The sequence below is a fragment of the Culex quinquefasciatus genome, chromosome 3, assembly GCF_015732765.1.
Source record: "Culex quinquefasciatus strain JHB chromosome 3, VPISU_Cqui_1.0_pri_paternal, whole genome shotgun sequence".
NCBI lineage: Eukaryota > Metazoa > Arthropoda > Insecta > Diptera > Culicidae > Culex > Culex quinquefasciatus.
In genome coordinates, this window is record NC_051863.1 from 65,385,483 (window position 1) to 65,404,320 (window position 18,838).

The 18,838-nt window shown below is 35.9% G+C and overlaps 1 protein-coding gene across 1 annotated transcript in view; it reads right to left on the reverse strand.

Moving 5' to 3' along the window:
* LOC6053704 (RNA polymerase II-associated protein 1) overlaps positions 1 to 18,838 on the reverse strand; it is an 82,977-nt gene that overhangs the window by 11,992 nt on the left and 52,147 nt on the right. The window contains exons 4-7 of the mRNA XM_038259723.1: positions 16,337 to 16,574; positions 15,964 to 16,112; positions 9,918 to 10,554; positions 1,622 to 2,182 (exon numbers count right to left, since the gene is read on the reverse strand). Coding sequence (XP_038115651.1) covers positions 1,622 to 2,182; positions 9,918 to 10,554; positions 15,964 to 16,112; positions 16,337 to 16,574 — 1,585 coding nt within the window. The remainder of the gene's footprint in view (positions 1 to 1,621; positions 2,183 to 9,917; positions 10,555 to 15,963; positions 16,113 to 16,336; positions 16,575 to 18,838) is intronic.

Sequence of the window (18,838 nt, forward strand, 5' to 3'; positions counted from 1 at the left end):
TATCAAAAGATTAGTTAAGGCCGATGCAAATATTTAAAAAAGTTTTTGTCCCTCGAAATCGAAAAAAAAAGATTTTGCATCGAAAATTTTCAAAAAATCTTAAGATTTTTTAATAAACCCAAACATGCTAAAAATGATTTAAAACGCAGAAGAATGTATTTTAATTTGATTTAAGCTGGTTGCACTTGAATTTTCATTGAAATTTTGAAGTTTATTGTGGGGGGTGACAAAAACTTTTAAAAATATTTGTACCAGCCTAACTATTTTTTAAATATTTGAAAATATGTGGAAAATATGTGGCGTCGGAGTCGGAGTCGGAGTTGGCTAGAGTTGTTAGGCCGGAGTTGGTGTCGGAGTCGGTTGGGGCTTAAAGCCGGAGTAGGAGTCGGAGTCGCTTGAAATATGACCCGACTCCGCAGCCCTGGTTGTCGGACTCCTCAGGAACCTTCCGAAAATATATTTTCGATTTTATACAAGCCGCGCATAAGCGCATCTCCAGCGCTGGGGACAAACATCGAAGCAAATCAAATTTGCACCCGACGTCTAGCAAATTTACTCTGAGTTCTTCGGGATTTCACTTTGGTACCCGGTATTCAGCCTGTTTGCTACCGAATCAAATGGAATTATGCACGGAAAAAACGAATCAAGCACGGAAAATAATAAAAAAAAACAGAAAAATAAAACTGGTACACATTTTATTTAGAGATTTTGCCTAGTGGGACTCCAGATGGAATCGGGAATTTCCTCGAATGGACGCTACCGAGACGGACGTAGCAAAATCTGCCGTGCAAGTACGATCGGATCTATGCAGTCAGCCAACTTGGAAAACCCAACCTATCAAAGGCTTGCGTCGGATTGCTTGATTTTTTTTTTCGAGATTCGCGATGAAAATGTGTTGACGTACGACATCAAGTTGGAAACTGATGACCTTCTTTTCACCCTCGTGGACAAGCACCTCGAAACTTAAGGCAGGCAGGACAGGATGAAGAGATTGACCTGTAGTTTTCAGCAGCCGTTGTACTACCGGTTTTGTGAATGGGTGTGATCGCTGCAAGTTTTCATTCTTCAGGAAAAGTTCCTTCAAACAAAGAACGGTTGTAAATGACGCTGACTGGTTTGGCTAAATGCACAGAGATGCCGTTTGATGAAGGAAGGTGGGAGCCAATCAGGACCGGCACCTTTCGATGGATCGACAGCGTCCAGGGCGGATTTTACGTCTGCTTGTGAGAATTCTGGTTGAGGAAAATAGATATCGTATGTTGGACGGTCGTTTAAATAATCGGTCCAAACAGAAGGTGCATCCACCTCGTAAACGCTACTGAAGAAGTCAGCAAAGACGTTTGCAGCGTCCTCCGGATTCTCAGCGATGGAACCGTTAAGCGAAATCCTTGTCGGAAGGACAAACACTTTTTGCATTCAAATGTTGAGACTAAGGCTTGTTATTTATTTTTTTTAGCCTCCGAATGCCTTTTTGAGCTCCACAAAAAAAATAAATAAAATTTGTATGTTATGTGTTTTTTTAAATTATTTTTTTCCTTTTCGCTTAGCCCACGAACTCAAAACCAAAACTGAGTTACCACCCTGCACTAGTTTAAAGTTACATCCCCATCCCCAGCATTACCTGTTGCTCGCTGCAGGTGATAAATCTCAGCACCGCCACGTGCTCCGACCAAACCAGGTTACGCCACTGGATGTCGTACTGCTGGGCCAGCGGGGCCATCACGAGCGCACTGAACGGTGCGTGACCGTAGCTCGAGCTCTGGAAGACGTCCAGCAGCAGCTGATAGAGACCGTGGAAACTTTTGCGCTCCTCCAGCCGGGTGTCAAAATCGAACTGTGCTGCGTCGCGTCGCAGCCCGTCGATACGCCGGGTCACGAGGGCGGACAGGTCCGGCTCCAGGAAGCGAGAGTCCGGCCCCAGGAAGGCCACCATCAGATACATCAACTTTTGGGTGGCCGTCACGAAGCGCACCGAGTTGGCCTCGGCCAGTTCGGAGAATTTCAGCGTCAACGGAATGAGCACCTCTTCGGCGACCTGGTTCTCGCCCGGTTTCGGCAAACCTTGCTCGAGTTGTTCCAGCAGCAGATAGAGCGGCGAGTATGGCCAGGTGGTCGGAAGAAGAGGCGTGCGCCAGGCGGATCCAATGGTGAAGGTGTTGCGTGATGGCGTTGTTGATAGTCCCTGGAAATATAACGAGAGAGAGAGAGAGCCACGTGGCAAATGTTTAGTTTCGAGAGGAAAAGTTTCATTTCAAAAGAGGGAAAGCAGTTTCTTTGAATGCTGAATTCCCAGGAAAGCTTTTCCAGTGGAAAACTTGAAATTGTTACACTGGGTCCAATTAAACCAATTTCAAGAATTGAACGTATCGTTCTTGACCATGTTTATGAATATCAAGGTAATATTTTTTAATTTGAAAAATAAACAGATGTGTTTTTAGATGTTTGAAATAATTTCTCGAACATTTTAAGATTTGTGTATTAAACTTCTACAAACTATTACAGAAATATGAATAATGAAGAAAAATAAATTTCTTTAAAAGTTTCTACGTGTTATATGGATGGCTCCATTACATTAGCCTTATTTGAAAGTTCATAGTTTCAGTCTAAGGTAAACTGTTTTGATATGTTTAGGAAAATGTCCCGAGCGGGGGTAAATAACAAGGAAAATGCGTAATAATACAGTTTTTGATATTCCTGAACCCTTTAAATTTGTCTAAGGATTATGCAAGAGCAAAATTAGCTATCATACCAATATTGTTTTGATATTGCTAAATTACAACATTTGTCAATGACCGTGTACCACATTTTGGTATTTTTTGGCATTACAGTATTTATGGATTACTTTTTCAAAACAACCAATGCGCCATGGGTTCCCTATGTCCTATGAAAAAGTTAGCGAGATTTTATCAATTCCCTCTGAAACTATGGCATCATATTGAACAACTATGACAAGGTCATAAATTTCGCGTTAAAATAAATATTTTCATTGAGAACCGCAAAATTTCAAAGCTAATTTTGACGTAGACTACGTCTTACTCGAAGGTACTGGGGTACCAGTTCAAAAAACCCGGGCCGAAGGCCCTGGAATACTGCGTCATCCGTCAAACGCTTGTATCTTCCTTCCCTTCAATCAAATCGACACGATTTATGTTCCATTCGATTCGAAAATTATCCAGCAATTTGCTATTAAATTTTCATTGTTGGCAAAATAATTTTACTATTGAAACAATTTAATGTTTTCAAAATGCAGAGATTTTGCCAGCAAAATGAGCGCTTCCCAAACAGGGACGGGAATGTCAAGTACCTATTTTGAGGAGAAAGTAGCGACAGCAGCAGGAGAGGACCATTCACGATCTTATTCCGTTAACCCTCTACTGCCCAATTTTTTTTTTCGAAAATATTTATTTTTCCCGTGTTCAGGCGGTCATTTTGAGCAACTTTTGTTCTACGAAAAACTTTACTTCTCTTGTTTTATGTTTTTCTTGTTTAATTTTTAGTATTTTAATTTGCATTTATCTTGTTTAGTTTATGTTTGTTTTTGGTAGTATTTGGCCTATTGTTTATTGTTTATTCGTCAAGCTTATGTAGACTACTTACAATTTTCTTACATACTAGATATTATTTCAATTGTACAGATTTTTTCGTAGTTCCGGTTTAGACATGTCGAAATGTATGTACTGTGAATTTTCATTATAAAAGCGCATCATTTGATTTAATGGCGAATTTTTTAAATAATTTGTCGTGTATGTAGTTATTCTAAAAAGTGGTGAATGTCTTAGAGTACGGCTTGGTTCATGAATACTATTGCGTATTACTGAAAATAATGCTGCTGACTGTATGCGTTGAGAAATAATGTCGTTGATGAAAGAGAGCATGGCAAATTTACGACGTTCTTGTAATGATTGTATGTTTATGAGCATGCAGCGTGCTTCATACGATGGGAGAGGAAATGCAGTCCAGTTAAGTTTACGTAGTGCGTACAGTAAGAATTGTTTTTGGACAGATTCAATACGTGCTTGGTGTACGGCATAGTATGGATTCCAGACGATACTACAGTATTCCAAGAGTGGCCTGACATACGTTATATAGAGTAATTTAATAGTATACGGGTCCTGGAAGTTGAATGCAAAGCGCTTTATAAAGCCTAATGTACTTTTTGCCTTGTTTATTATTGTGTTATAGTGTTCTACAAAGTTAGTTGTGAGTCTAGGATGACACCTAGATCACGTACTACTTTGCATTTTTCTACTGGTTGGTTTCCTAATAATACTGTTATGTTTGGTGTTTCATGTTTTCTGCTGAAGGCAATGGAGTTACATTTCTTTACATTCAATTGGAGTAGGCTTTACTACACCATGTGTAGAAAAGATTAATTTCGTTTTGGAATACATGACTGTCATTGGCATTTCCTATTTCCATATACAATTTCATGTCGTCTGCATATACAAGTACGTTAATTTTTTTAAGAATGAAGGAAATGTCGTTTACATACAAGATGAAAAGAAGAGGTCCTAGATGGGATCCTTGCGGAACCCCAGAGGTGACGTGAATTGATTCCGATAGTACATTTTGGAAGCGAACAATTTGTTCGCGCTTAGTCAAATATGACTTAAGCCATTCCAAAGGTTCGGTTGAATTCCAATTTTCTGCAGTTTGAAGATTAATAATGGTATGTCGATTCTGTCAAATGCCTTACTAAAGTCTGTGTAAATTGCTTCTACGAAATTGCGATTATGCATTGCATTCAGTGTAAAATTTACAAATTCTAAAGGTTGGTGCTAGTAGAGCGGCCTTTAAAAAAGCCGTTCTGTTTACATGTGATGCGGTTTTTACTTGCTGAAAGATTTTTTCATTTATAATAGATTCGAAAAGTTTTGGAATGCAAGACAAAAGGGCAATTCCGCGATAATTACGTATGTCTGATTTTGGGCCTGACTTGAAAATAGGCACCAAAAAAGACTTTTTCCATGTTTGTGGGAATTTTCCAGTATTTATTGACATGTTGAAAAGATGATGCAGTGGATATGTTAATTCTTCTGCAAGGTTCTTTAGGAATGCAGGTGCTATTCCGTCGGGTCCTGGTCCTTTTGAATTCTATCACCTAATATAATTACATTTTGCCTATCTAATTTTTTCAGGTTTTTACAGTCACTTTTTCAATTTTTTGTATGTTTTTCACATTTTCTGCTATAGAATGGCACCATCATCATTTAAATTGCAAAACAATGCGTAGAGGCCTAGTCTGGGACACTACAAAAATTACTGCATACTTCTGTTTACTGAAAATATAGAAAATGTTAGTAAAAAACTCAGCCGAAGTTCACCCCTAAAAAAATTACATTTTTAAAAACATTGGCAAAGTCACATAAACCAAGTTAAACTTCCAACCCATAAATTTTCTAAAATTTTAAGAGTTTTTCTTTCTAATGCCTTTAAAAGATCAAAAATCGGTTGGAAAATTGATTTTTGGCGATTTTTTAGATCGAAGCCCGTCTTAAGGCGGGGTTAGGTTGTAGAGGGTTAATGTATTTCAAGTATCTAGCTAATTCTTCAACATTAAGATATGGAAAACTCTATCCACATATCAAAACTTTACGTAGTCTACGCCATTCCGGTTATGTCTGTGACATAACTACTTTGATTTTTTTCAATTATTGTTATACCCTAGGGTGGTCCGGGCTTCCTAGGGGCTACCCCCTAAAAACAAATATTGGCCCATCACTAGGATAAATTTCAAATTTGAGCTCATTCTGACCACGGGAACCCCTCCCTCTAAACGCTTGATGTTTGAATGATGAAAATCTCCAAAATGTATGGGAAAAAGCTAATATTTCGCTGAAATCAAACTTTGCTTTAATCACAAAATCTGTTAAGTATTTTCGATTGAAAATTAAATTTTACTTTAAAAATAAGGTCAAAAAAATTATATGTATGAAACTTCGTTTTTTTTTTCAAAAATGTAAAACTCGGCGGCCAAATTTTGAACATAGTTCTCTATGGATTAAAAGTGACAGGTTTGTGTTTCCTAAAACAAACCAAAAAATCTCAAAAATAAAAAATACAGTTTTTGGAAAATTGAGCTCGTGTGGAAAAAAAATCCGTACACCAATATTTTTGTCTGAATAGTCCCCAAAACAGGAAAATTGAAGTTTTCAAAGTCTCACCCAAACAACCCGCCATTTTCTAATGACGATGTCTCAGCAACTAATAGTCCGATTTCCAATGTTGAAATATGAAAGGTTCGTGAAATTTTCCGATCTTTTCAAAAACAATATTAAAAAAAAAATTAGTGAAGACACACATTTCAAAAGGGCGTAATATTGAATGTTTGGCCCTTTTAAAATGTTAGTTTTCATAAAAAAAAACAACAATTCTGTTTCTTTTTCTTTAGGCCACTGTATCTCAGCAACCAGAAGTCAAATCTTCAAAGTCTCTTAGGCAATTTTATAGCAAATTTCCTGAACTTAACAAAAAATATATTTTGCGAAATGGTAACTTTAAAAATAGTTACCGAAAAACTGCAAATATTTTGCTAAAATCAAACTATCGGTGGCTATATCTTGAAAACGGAGCTCTTTATGTGAAATTTTGAAAAAGCTGAGAAAATTTTCTATATTTTGCATTTTTGAACTTTGTTGATACGACTCTTAGTTGCTGAGATACAGTAGTTGTTCGGTAACTGGGCTGAGAATGTAGCCCAGTCATCGAATGCTGTTCGCTAACTGGGCTGAACGCAAAATAACGAGGGGACTACCGATGCACAATATTTATTTGATGAAATATAAAAATAAAAGTTACTCAAATTTGTTTACAATGGATACTTTTCATATTTCTTTAATTGTGACTTGAAATTACATAAAAGTTAGAAAAAGGTTTTTTTATTTGTTGATCATGATTTTTGCATCCATTTACCCCTCGGTGATTTCGGTTTGTTTTGGTTTTTTGACGTTTGTCTGCTTTTTAACTGGGCTACGGCCCAGTTATCGAGCGCCCAGTTAAAAAGCAGCCCAGTTAAACAACGCCCAGTTACCGAACAACTACTGTATTGCCATGCAAAGTTTTTTTTTTCTTAGCTTATTTTTATTAGGTCCTTTTAGGTGCTGTGACCAGGTTGGGACCGAGGATCAGTAAAACAATATATAATAACAAAAAAAAAACTCCTTAAATTCCATACTTGGAGATCATGTAACTGACGAGGGTTACTTGGTCCAAGCGGGTCTTGCAGGTCTTGAACCTGCCGATGTACTCCCCGGCTTCCTTCTCCGTGGCTCCATGCAAAGGTTTAAAAACAGAAAAAATTATGTTTTCTAAGTCTCACCCAAACAACACACAATTTTCTAATGTCGATATCTCAGCAACAAATGGTTCGATTTTCAATGTTAAAATATGAAACATTCGTAAAATTTTGCGAAAAAAATATTTTTAAAATTTTTAAACCAAGACTAACATTTTAAAAGAGCTTAATATTGAATGAATGTTTGAAAAATGAAAAATGAAGTTGAAAAATTTTTGCGACCAGTTTTTCGAATTTTTGAAAAAAATAAGTTTTGATTCAAAAATTCATAACTCGCTCAAAGATTTTTTGCACAATCTGGAAATTTCTGAAAAGTTGGCATTTGATGTCCTCTAAAACATATCAAAAAATAAAAAAAAATTAAAAATAGTGTTTTTTTGCAAATCAAGTTTAAGTGACAAAAAAATAAATAAAAAATCACCAAAATTTTGTTTACCTTGTATCATTTTTTTTCCTGCGTAGTCCATATCCATACCTACAACTTTGTGGAAGACACCAAATCGATCAAAAAATTTCTTCAAAAGATACAGATTTTTGAATTTTCATACATCATTTTTGTATGGCCAGCTGCCAAATTTGTATGGAAAATTATATGGACAAACTAATGATGCAAAATGGCTTCTTTGGGCATACCGAAGGCACCAAAAAAGTTTCAGTCGGATTAAAAAATACAAAAAAAAATCGAATGACCGAAATCTGAGAGAACTGCTCAATGGAGACTTGAATTGGTGAACCAATGACACAAAATAGCTTCTTTGGTCACAGGGAAGGCCCGCACAAAGTTTGAGTCAAATAAAAAAATACAAATAAAATTCATTGCCGGTTTTGATCAAGTTTTGGTGGAAAATTGCTCATTTGGAAGACGGGAAGTGTTGATGCTCCAAGGGAAAATCTCCGCGGTTTCCTCGAGTTTGTTTCGCTTGGAGTTAGACGGTTTTTGGGGAGTTATAAGGTCTAGGATACGCTCCAAGCAAGCGTTTTGACCAATGGCAGAGTGTGTTTAAGGTTTATAGTTTTATTCTCAAGGCAAGCAATCGAGTGCTACTCTGCCGCTCCAATCTAGTCCGTCCCATATGTATTTTTGTCAAAAATGAGATAAACTTCACAAAAGTCTTTTTTTTACATGTTATTTTAGCCTATTGAATGAACAGGCAATGTTTGTTCTAAAAATTCCAAAATAAATATGACTTTCGTGCTGTCCCATATGCAAAATAAAGGCAAGTCAGTTCCTCATATAGAAATGTCTCGCAAATCGTTTGAGTGGATGCAGAATTGTTTAAATTTTACAGAGTATGTCTTTATGAATACGTAAAGCATAAAATTATCATTATCTGTTCATTTTTGAAGAAATTTTTGAATATTGAAAACGAAATAATTCAAACCTTTTTTGCTTTTTTCCTTCTTCAAGGGAAAACCACAAATATAAAAATTAAAATGCATGCCGTCATGGCTAATATCTACACCATACAATAAGTTCTATTTTGTCTTGAATGAATAGGCTTGATCCGGGTTCTGGAAAAGATTCCACCTCCGAAAAGCGGATTTTTTTTAAAATTAATTTCTACGGTTAAGCAGTTGAGATTTGCATTCATATGTCATTTGCCTCTGTATTTCTTAAATTTCTGGTGTCGTTGCTGGTCATATTTTTGTATCTTGGAATCCTATAAAAATCTGGAATAAACAAATTTGTATCATTTGGTGACCATCAATTACTTGGAAACTCCCAAAACAAACCTGGAAATGACAGTTGAATCAGGATGAACCTCTGGTGTAAATGTTCAAGCCTACCTTGATACCATGACTGACCTGCCTTTATTTATGGACAAATAAAGTCAAGTCGGTCTCTTGTTGAAAATTTCACAAATTTACCATCAAATTGTTAATTTTTTAAACAAAATTTATGATAGTGGCATTTTTTAGTCAAATATCGAAATAACTGTATAAAAAATTATATAAAAAATGTTGGTTTAAAATGAGAAAAATTGTGAAACTTTTTTTGGGCTTCTCACAGCGTTATCTCAGCACTCACTTTTTACATATGGGACGGACAAGATTAGAGCGGCAGTACTGTCGAGACAATTCCCTTTTAATTATTTTGGATTTTAATTATTACTCTCAAGGAAAATATCTGATAATGCTATCGAGACGATTCTCGTTTAGCCTAGTCTAGAATAACTGAAAAAGCATATTACTAAGTACAATACACAAATTAATAACAACGCTCCCGTAGTCAATATAAAATTTTCATTCTCATTCTATCTTTTATGAACCTAATGTAGCGATTCTACTAATTTTAGCGAATAAAGAATGCATGCAAGTCGCTAACGCGATTACAAATAAAATAAAAATTATCACGTAAAAATATGACTGCGCGTCCCCACAGGCTTGAACTAATAAACAATGCAAAAGAATCACACAGTTTTATCAAAACCAAACAAATTCAAATGAAATCTAATTTAAGATTTCGTGAAGAAAATTTCTTCCTAGTCTTTTGTTGTCCTGTCCAGGAGTCTAAACAACTCGGATTATGAACAGAGCTAACAGACGACAATTGAATCCGAAATCAACAGTTCACCTGCCATTCCAGGATGAACTGAAAGTCCGCAAAACACACCAGACTAACCTTGGTCCTCCTGATTCTATCCACAAACATCTTGTAGCAGAACTTCCACCGCTGCATCTCCTCGGCCGTGACCACCTCAGTTTCCGACTGCCACCGGTAAAACTCCCGCACAAACAGCACCTCGTCGAAAAGCTTCCCGACCGCGGGGTAGAATTCATCACTCAAATGGAGCACCACTCGAAATGCTAGCGCCAGCAGCAGTGCCCCCTCCTCGTCCGGGTCTTCGTCGTGGCGCCGCCTCCGCCAGTGTTCAACCGAAACCGACAGCACGTCCAGAATGTAATACAGCTCGGCTTTCAGAAACCAATTTGAGCCCAGCCCTGCGACGGTGCCACTTGGGACTGCCATGACCGGGGCCGTCAGGCTGGCCAGATAATTGAGTTGACAGGGGTGACGCGTGAACTGTTCCAGCGGGGCCGGTCCGTGGTCGACGGCGTGGTGGCGCAGCAGCTGGAGCAGCGGGTGGAGCAAAAATATCGGGTAGGATTTCGCCAGAATCAGTGACGGTGGGGGTGGCGTGGAATGTCCGCCGTTGGCATCGCTGGTCAGAATTCCACCCAGGTTGGGCAGGGGGCCAATTTTGGAACTCCGGTCGACGGTGGCGCCATGTCCAGCGGGGCTTGCCAGGGGGGAAAATCTGCGAATGGGGGGAAAAAAGTGAGAGTAGAACAGGATTGAATTACTAAGGCAGTTTTAATAGAGCAAGCGAACGAAATTGTTTTTGAGTGGCTTTTGGACAGGTGCTTTGATGTTTGTGTGTGCCTGTGAGTCTTTAATTTTGCATAACCAGCCGAGGGTTTGCCAGCTGCAGTAGAGCAATTCTCTGAGATTTTGGTCATTCGTTTTTTTTTGTATTTTTTTATCCGGCTGAAACTTTTTTGGTGCCTTCGGATGTCTAAAGAAGCCATTTTGCATCATTAGTTTGTCCATATAATTTTCCTTACAAATTTGGCATCTGTCCATACAAAAATGATGTATGAAAATTCAAAAAATCTGTATCTTTAGAAGGTTTTTTTTATCGATTTGGTGTCTTTGGCATGGATAAGGACTACACTAGAGCGTCCAATTTCCCGTCCCGGGATTTTTTTTTTAATTTCCCGGGAATTCCCCAAAATTCAAGCGGAAGTATAATTTTTTTTTACTTTTTGGTCCTAATTTTTTTTAATTTGAAAAAAATATTAATGAGAGAGTGGGTAGTGGGTCTCGTGGCGCAGGGGTAGCGGCTTCGGCTGCCGATCCCGATGATGCTATGAGACGCGGGTTCGATTCCCGCCTTATCCACTGAGCTTCTATCGGATGGTGAAGTAAAACGTCGGTCCCGGTTTCTCCTGTCTCGTCAGAGGCGCTGGAGCAGAAATCCCACGTTACAGGAAGGCCATGCCCCGGGGGGCGTAGTGCCAATAGTTTCGTTTTTTTTATTAATGAGAGAACCTAACTTAATTTTATTCATTTTAATCTACTGTGCATATTGAACTTATAAGAAAAACGGGGTATCAATGATAGGATTTCATTCCGTTTTTATATTTTTTTCTCCAACTGGTAAGGTTTGTCTCAAGATTATTATTTTGTAAAACACAAGGTCCATGCACTATTGTTGGAAAAAATGTTTTTCAAAAGTATTTGAAAACTAGTACCGTAAACTGGGGTCAATCGGGACACATGGGGCGAATTGGGACAGCAGTTTCAACCATGTTGGAGCAAAATATTTTGATTTTTCTGGTTGGTTTCGGTTAGAACAGACTCAGGCCAACAAAATGTGTACATCCATTTCCAAATTTAAAAGCTTTAAGTGTTCTAAAAACTGCTGTCCCTATTCAGACCGTAGTCCCGATTCACCCCAGATTACGGTAGCGTTGAAAATTGTATTTAGCATATTGGGGTGACTTTGTACAAAATATTTGTTGTTAAAATCAGATTTAATGTGTTCAAATTTTATTCAATCACTAAGGTTGCTGATAAGTTTTTAAGAAGAGAAAGAAAATCAATGTGTAAATTTTATTTAACATAGTATATAAGTTTTTTAACAATATACCTATAAATTTTTGGTGAAATTGATAAAAAGTCAAAATTTAGCCTAAAAATCTTTAAAATGAGTTTTGTTGATAAAATTACGGTCTAGAACAAGTTATTTGACATGAAAAACATAAATTCTGCATGCTTTTATTTTTTTTTTTGTTTTATGAGTCAACGTTATTCTTAAACATATTCCTTTGAAATGGTAACAGAGACAAATTTAAAAGCATTTTTATGGTTAAGAAGCATGGATTTTACTCACTGATTCAATATTTTATTTAAAAAAATAATACTTCTTAACAAAAAAATCAATTGATAAAATAAGAAAATTTTATTTTTTTTACAAAGTTGTATGATTGTTATAAGCAGTCAAGCCATTCATTGACCCCTACACTCATTTTCCATCGAATGAGGAAGTAAAATGTCGGTCCCGGCCTTGGTTGTTAGGCCGTTAAGTCTTTCCAGGTGTAGGAGTCGTCTCCATGCCATAAGTACAAACAACACACCAAACCAAGCCTACTCCGGTGGAATCGCTGGCGGCGATTGGACTCGCAATCCAAAGGTAGTCAGTTCAAACACTGGGGTGGAAGTTTCCTTGGAGTAGAAAGAGGTTTGGATGCTCTCTCCATTCAAGCCTTCGGACTCCTAGGTTCGAGCAGAAACTTGCAATAGAGACCACAAAAGACCCGGGGGTCGTTAATGTGGATGGTTTGACTCATTTTGAACATTAAAGTTGCAGTTCTATACAATTTTGTTGCAAAATATCAATCAGAAGCAGGATAAGATCAATTTTCAATTTTTTTTTTTTTTTCCGGGAAATTTTTTAAAAATTTCCCGTTTCCCGGGAATTTTGTAACCCCGGGAAATTGGACGCTCTAGACTACACTGAAAAAAAATACACGGTTAACAAAATTGTGGTGACTTTTTATTTTACTTTTTGTCACTAAATCTTATTTATGTGTTAGGGGACATCAAATGCCAACTTTTCAGAAATTTCCAGAATATGCAACAAATCTTTGACCGAGTTATGAATTTTTGAATCAATACTGATTTTTCAAAAATCGAAATATTAGTCGCAAAAAATTCAAACTTCAATTTTCCATGTAAAATTGAATTTGCAATCAATAAGTACTTTAATAAAATTTTGATAAAGTTCATCGTTTTCAAGTTATAGCCATTTTTATTTAACTTTTTTCAAAATAGTCGCAGTTATTGATTTTTTAAAAATATTGCCCATGTTTGCCCACTTTTGAAAAAAATATTTTTGAAAAGCTCTATATTTTGCTTATTCGGACTTTGTTGATACGACCCTTAGTTGCTGAGATATTGCCATGCAAAGGTTAAAAAACAGAAAAATGTATGTTTTCTAAGTCTCACCTAAACAACTCACCATTATCTAATGTCGATATCTCAGCAACTAATGGTCCGATTTTCAATGTTAAAGTATGAAACATTCGTGAAACTTTCCGATCTTTTCGAAAACAATATTTTCATTTTTTTTGAATCAAGACTAACATTTCAAAAGGGTCAAACATTCAATAATACACGCTTTTGAAATGCGATAAATATTTCGATTTTTTTTTAAAATCAGTATTGATTCAAAAATGTATAACTCGGTCACAGATTTTTGGCACATCCTGAAAATATCTGAAATGTTGGCATTTGATGTCCCCTAAAACATATCAAAAAATAACAAAAATAAAAATAGTGTTTTTTGCAAATCAAGTTTTAGTGACAAAAAGTGAAATTAAAAATCACCACAATTTTGTTTACCGTGTATCATTTTTTCAGTGTAGTCCTTATCCATACCTACAACTTTGCCGAAGACACCGAATCGATCAAAAACTCCTTCAAAAGATACAGATTTTTGAATTTTCATACATCATTTTTGCATGGACTGCTGCCAAATTTGTATGGAAAATTATATGGACAAACTATTGATGCAAAATGTCTTCTTTGGGCATACCGAAGGAACCAAAAAAGTTCCAGCAGGATTAAAAAATACAAAAATTAAAATTTGACTATTTCGTAGAGAATTGCTCAGTACAAAGTTGTCAAAGGCTACGTGCGCGAGAGTAACTGGCATTTCAATTACACCTTTGATCCAGGAAACGGTTAACTTTTCCTAATTTTGATGGAACAATGTACTCATAACAAACTTTGGCTTAACTGTTTTTTGAATGAAATTAAGCCTTTGTTCTGATACAGTAAAAGCATTTCATTTCGCTTTGTAAGCAATTTCCTTTTTGTTCAATTGTTTAATTGTTTAATTGTTTAATTGTTTAATTGTGTAATTGTTTAATTGTTTAATTGTTTAATTGTGTAATTGTTTAATTGTTTAATTGTTTAATTGTTTAATTGTTTAATTGTTTAATTGTTTAATTGTTTAATTGTTTAATTGTTTAATTGTTTAATTGTTTAATTGTGTAATTGTTTAATTGTGTAATTGTTTAATTATTTAATTGTTTAATTGTTTAATTGTTTAATTGTTTAATTGTTTAATTGTTTAATTGTTTAATTGTTTAATTGTTTAATTGTTTAATTGTTTAATTGTTTAATTGTTTAATTGTTTAATTGTTTAATTGTTTAATTGTTTAATTGTTTAATTGTTTAATTGTTTAATTGTTTAATTGTTTAATTGTTTAATTGTTTAATTGTTTAATTGTTTAATTGTTTAATTGTTTAATTGTTTAATTGTTTAATTGTTTAATTGTTTAATTGTTTAATTGTTTAATTGTTTAATTGTTTAATTGTTTAATTGTTTAATTGTTTAATTGTTTAATTGTTTAATTGTTTAATTGTTTAATTGTTTAATTGTTTAATTGTTTAATTGTTTAATTGTTTAATTGTTTAATTGTTTAATTGTTTAATTGTTTAATTGTTTAATTGTTTAATTGTTTAATTGTTTAATTGTGTAATTGTTTAATTGTTTAATTGTTTAATTGTTTAATTGTTTAATTGTTTAATTTGACAATTTGACATTTTGACATTTTGACATTTAGACATTTTGACATTTTGACATTTTGACATTTTGGTTAAACACGGATGATAGATTGCCCCTAAAAAAAGATAAAACGTGTTCAAAACTCGCCTAAAACGTGTTTTTGCTCAAAAATCACGTTTTAGACGAGTTTTGAGGACGCTATATCTTCTTTCAGGAGCAAGTTAGCACCATACTCTCTTTGGCAAAATTGTAGAGGAAAACAAAAAAAAACAAAGATGCATCTAAATCATAAAATACAATGAGAAGTCGATTTTTTTTTTCAATTTGTGTGAAATTTTGTCCATGCATTTTTTTTGTACACGCAAAGGAGAAAAAAGCACCCGAGCAGACCGAAATAGCTTGCGAATAACATTTTTTGATATTTGAAAATACTAGGCCAATAACATTTTATGTTATTCATAACAAGATTTGTTATTCGTCGTTATGAAATTTTTGTTATTGGATTGTCATTGTAATAACAGACTTATAACACTTATAGCTATTCTTCGAACAATTCTTTGTTATTATTTTTTGTTATTTTAACAACTAATCCGATCATTCCAATAACAGTTGGAGGTATTCTTTCATAACAAAACATGTTATTCCAAAGTTGTTTTGGCTGTCAACCAATATCACATTGATAACAAATTTTGTTATGATAACATAAACTGTTATTAAATTCTTATGCAAAAATGGATTTTTCAAGAAGGTTGCATAACACTTTCTGTTATTTGAACAGTATTTGTTATTGAAATGGCATGAATTTTGTTATTACCGTCTGCCCGGGCACCCATAAACCTGTCGTCCTAAGTTTGCTGCAAAAAAAGTTGATTTCTAACAGAATCGGCTTGATGCTAGCTCATCAGTCCAGCGTTTCAAAGCACGGTGGTAACGTTTTCGACTACCAAACAGGAAGTTGTAGGTTCATTACTCATTCCACCCAAGCCATTCTGCATCTACAGATTTTCCATACAAGTCCCCATACAAAAAAAACATCCAAAAACATAGCTCAAAGGTTTGCACTTTCTTCCCCCAATCACCATAACTTACCTCAATTGCTTCATCAGTTCCTCGAACTTGGCACTGCGCAGAAACACCAGCAGGTACCCGTCGACGAAGCTGCGGTAATAGCTCCCGGCCAGGTGTCGCATCTTGGTGGCAACACTGAGGCAAGCGCCCAGCAGCAATTTCTGGGAAAACTGTGGGCGGGAAAATTACGAGGAAATAGTTACGAACTCAATAGCTATAAGGCGCGTTATGATAGCTGAGGAATTATCTTGGAAAGGTGCAAATATATTTTTTGCTGTTGTTTTTTTTCCTTCTGAGAAGATTCGATGAGCTAATAAGTTTCCAGAGAATTTCTCAGCCAATTGTACGCATATCAATTTCTGTCATTGAAAACGCTGAAAAAGTGGAAAATTACCTCGTCAACGCCGTACTTGGTGGCCGCGTTGAACCACTTGCTGAAGCAGGCAAACAGCCGGTCCAGGGCCTGCGGGGTCAGGACGGCGCCCAAGTTCGGGACACCGGCCAGATGGTCGTAACCAATTAGGGCTAACAAGGCCGCCCCGTGCTGCCGGATGATGAACGGTCCGCTGCCGTCCGGGGCCAGATGCTGGAAGTGCCACTCGAGCAGGTAGCAGAGCGCCGGCAATAACTCACTGAGCCACGTGGAACCACGCCACCGAGAAAATGAGACACGGAGAAGAATTTTTCCAACGAATGGAAGCAATTAGTTATGTCAGGCCAAACGGAAGAGGTTTTGCATTTTATATGGCTTTTTGTAAAAATTTCCCGGGAAAAGTACTGCATTGTGGTGGGAAAATTGGTTCAGTGGAGCACGCGATTACATCAGGACTTGAGGGGAAGCTTTCAGTATCGACTCGGCCGTTGAAAGTTGACTGAGCGACCATCGGTGAACGCACACGAAGTTGAAACGAACGAAACCGAGCTCAACACTCAAACAGCTTTCTTTTTCTTACGAGTCAAATTACTGTGTCAAAGTCAGTCTGACGTAGTGGAAGCAAGCAAAGCTTTCAGTCACCATTCGTTAAATATGTCGAATGGTCACAAGTCCCGAGTCTGCTTACTGAAATTGCTCAGTAATTTTTCAAATGCTTAATGTTCATTTTCAAAAACAAAAAAAAAATTGATTCAACTTTTTAACTAAGAGTTTGCGACATTTGGCAAAAAGTGACAGTATGAAGTTTCTTTTATTATTATTATTATTTTTTTTTTTGGGAGGTTGGTCCAGCCGCACATCGTTGATGTCGAAACCTCTAAACTGGGCCCTCGTCCTGTCACGTCCGTCAGTAGTCTTGTCGTACATTACAACTAGAATCAGATCTGCCAATTAATTAGTACACTTCGACCAAATAAACACTGACGCTGTATGGATCTGACTCAAGAATAAATGCACAGTTGTGTGTTATTCATAAGTCCAACTTATTCAATTATTCATTTAAGTCCAAATATTCATTTGCTAACTACTTTGGATTGAAAGTCTAAACCAGGCCTGCCCTAACCTACGGCCCGCGGGCCGGATCCGGCCCGTGAAGCCATTTCATCCGGCCCGCGAGGGATCCTGAAAATTGTTCAATGAATGGCCCTTCATGATATTGCAAATATTTATTTAATGAAATAATGAAATGAAAGGAATAAACAATGTAGTTGATTCTCAAGAAAATAAAATTTTCATTTTTTCAAAAATATGTTCTTCGAAATCGATTTTTTTATGTTTGATTAATGCAAAAAAAAAATATTTAAAATAAAGTTTTGAACATTTTTTGCCTTAAATTTGGACGGATTTTTAAAATTGTTTTTTGAAAACTTAAAAAATCTTTGGTAAAACATTAATGAAGTAATCATTTTAGAAGAAAAACAATTAAAACTGATTTTTTCAAAAGCAAAATTTTGAATTTTAAAGAGCCTTGTAGGAAAAACAACACAGAAATCGAGATTCATTTTAAGTTTGTGTGCAATGTGCATCCTCCTTCTTCAGCATTCTTTGTAACTTGAAATATTAAGGATAAAAATTGAGAAAGATTTATTTAAAAATGTAATCATCTGTTTTTCGTCAACGAAAACTATCCGGCCCGCCAACGCTTTTGAAACAACAAATTTGGCCCGCAGGGACAAAAGGTTGGGCACCCCTGGTCTAAACTTTAATCTAAAATCCTCTAAACTTAATGTTCAAAACTAAACCTTCCTTTAACTGTTCTAGTACTACTTCTATCAAAAACAATAGAAAATTATGAACTGATATACAAATAGGATAGAAATCGCGATTTGAAAAAGAAATGACCATTTACGTCAAAAGAACCGTAGTTCCTCGATTCGCAACAATGGTCGATACAACCATAATCCGAAAACCGTTAGTTCAACAGATCAACGAATTTTGTCCGATATCATTACATTATTGATTGATCGAGACTCTATGAAAATTTTTACATAAAATATGCCTAGTAGTCTACATCAATCAAAGTCTATTGACCGCATTACTCTAGTATAAAAATTGCAACTAACTTTAACTTTAAATAGATTTTGAAAGAATACAGATTTATTTTCAATGCTAATGCTAAGCAACAACAGAATTGTACTATCCTGAAATCCCAACCTAAAACCCACATTGTGATAGTGAAAAAGTCACAGAAGCAGCGGTGTCTTGTGCAATTGTGATATTTTCACTATCGGAGAACTACCTAGTTCACGAAGACAGCTTATCGGTCAACGCTTAAGCCCTGGGGCTGCGACAAAGCGAGTTCTCGTAGCATGAAGTGGTGCCCATAGTGCTTATAAAAATAATGTATACCCAAATTTTAGCTAATTCACTAGGATCAAATAATGGCCCAGGGAGTATGAAGTTTCTTTCATTATTTCAGAAGAAAATGTTGAAACCGATTGTTACATATTCTATTAATTTGCT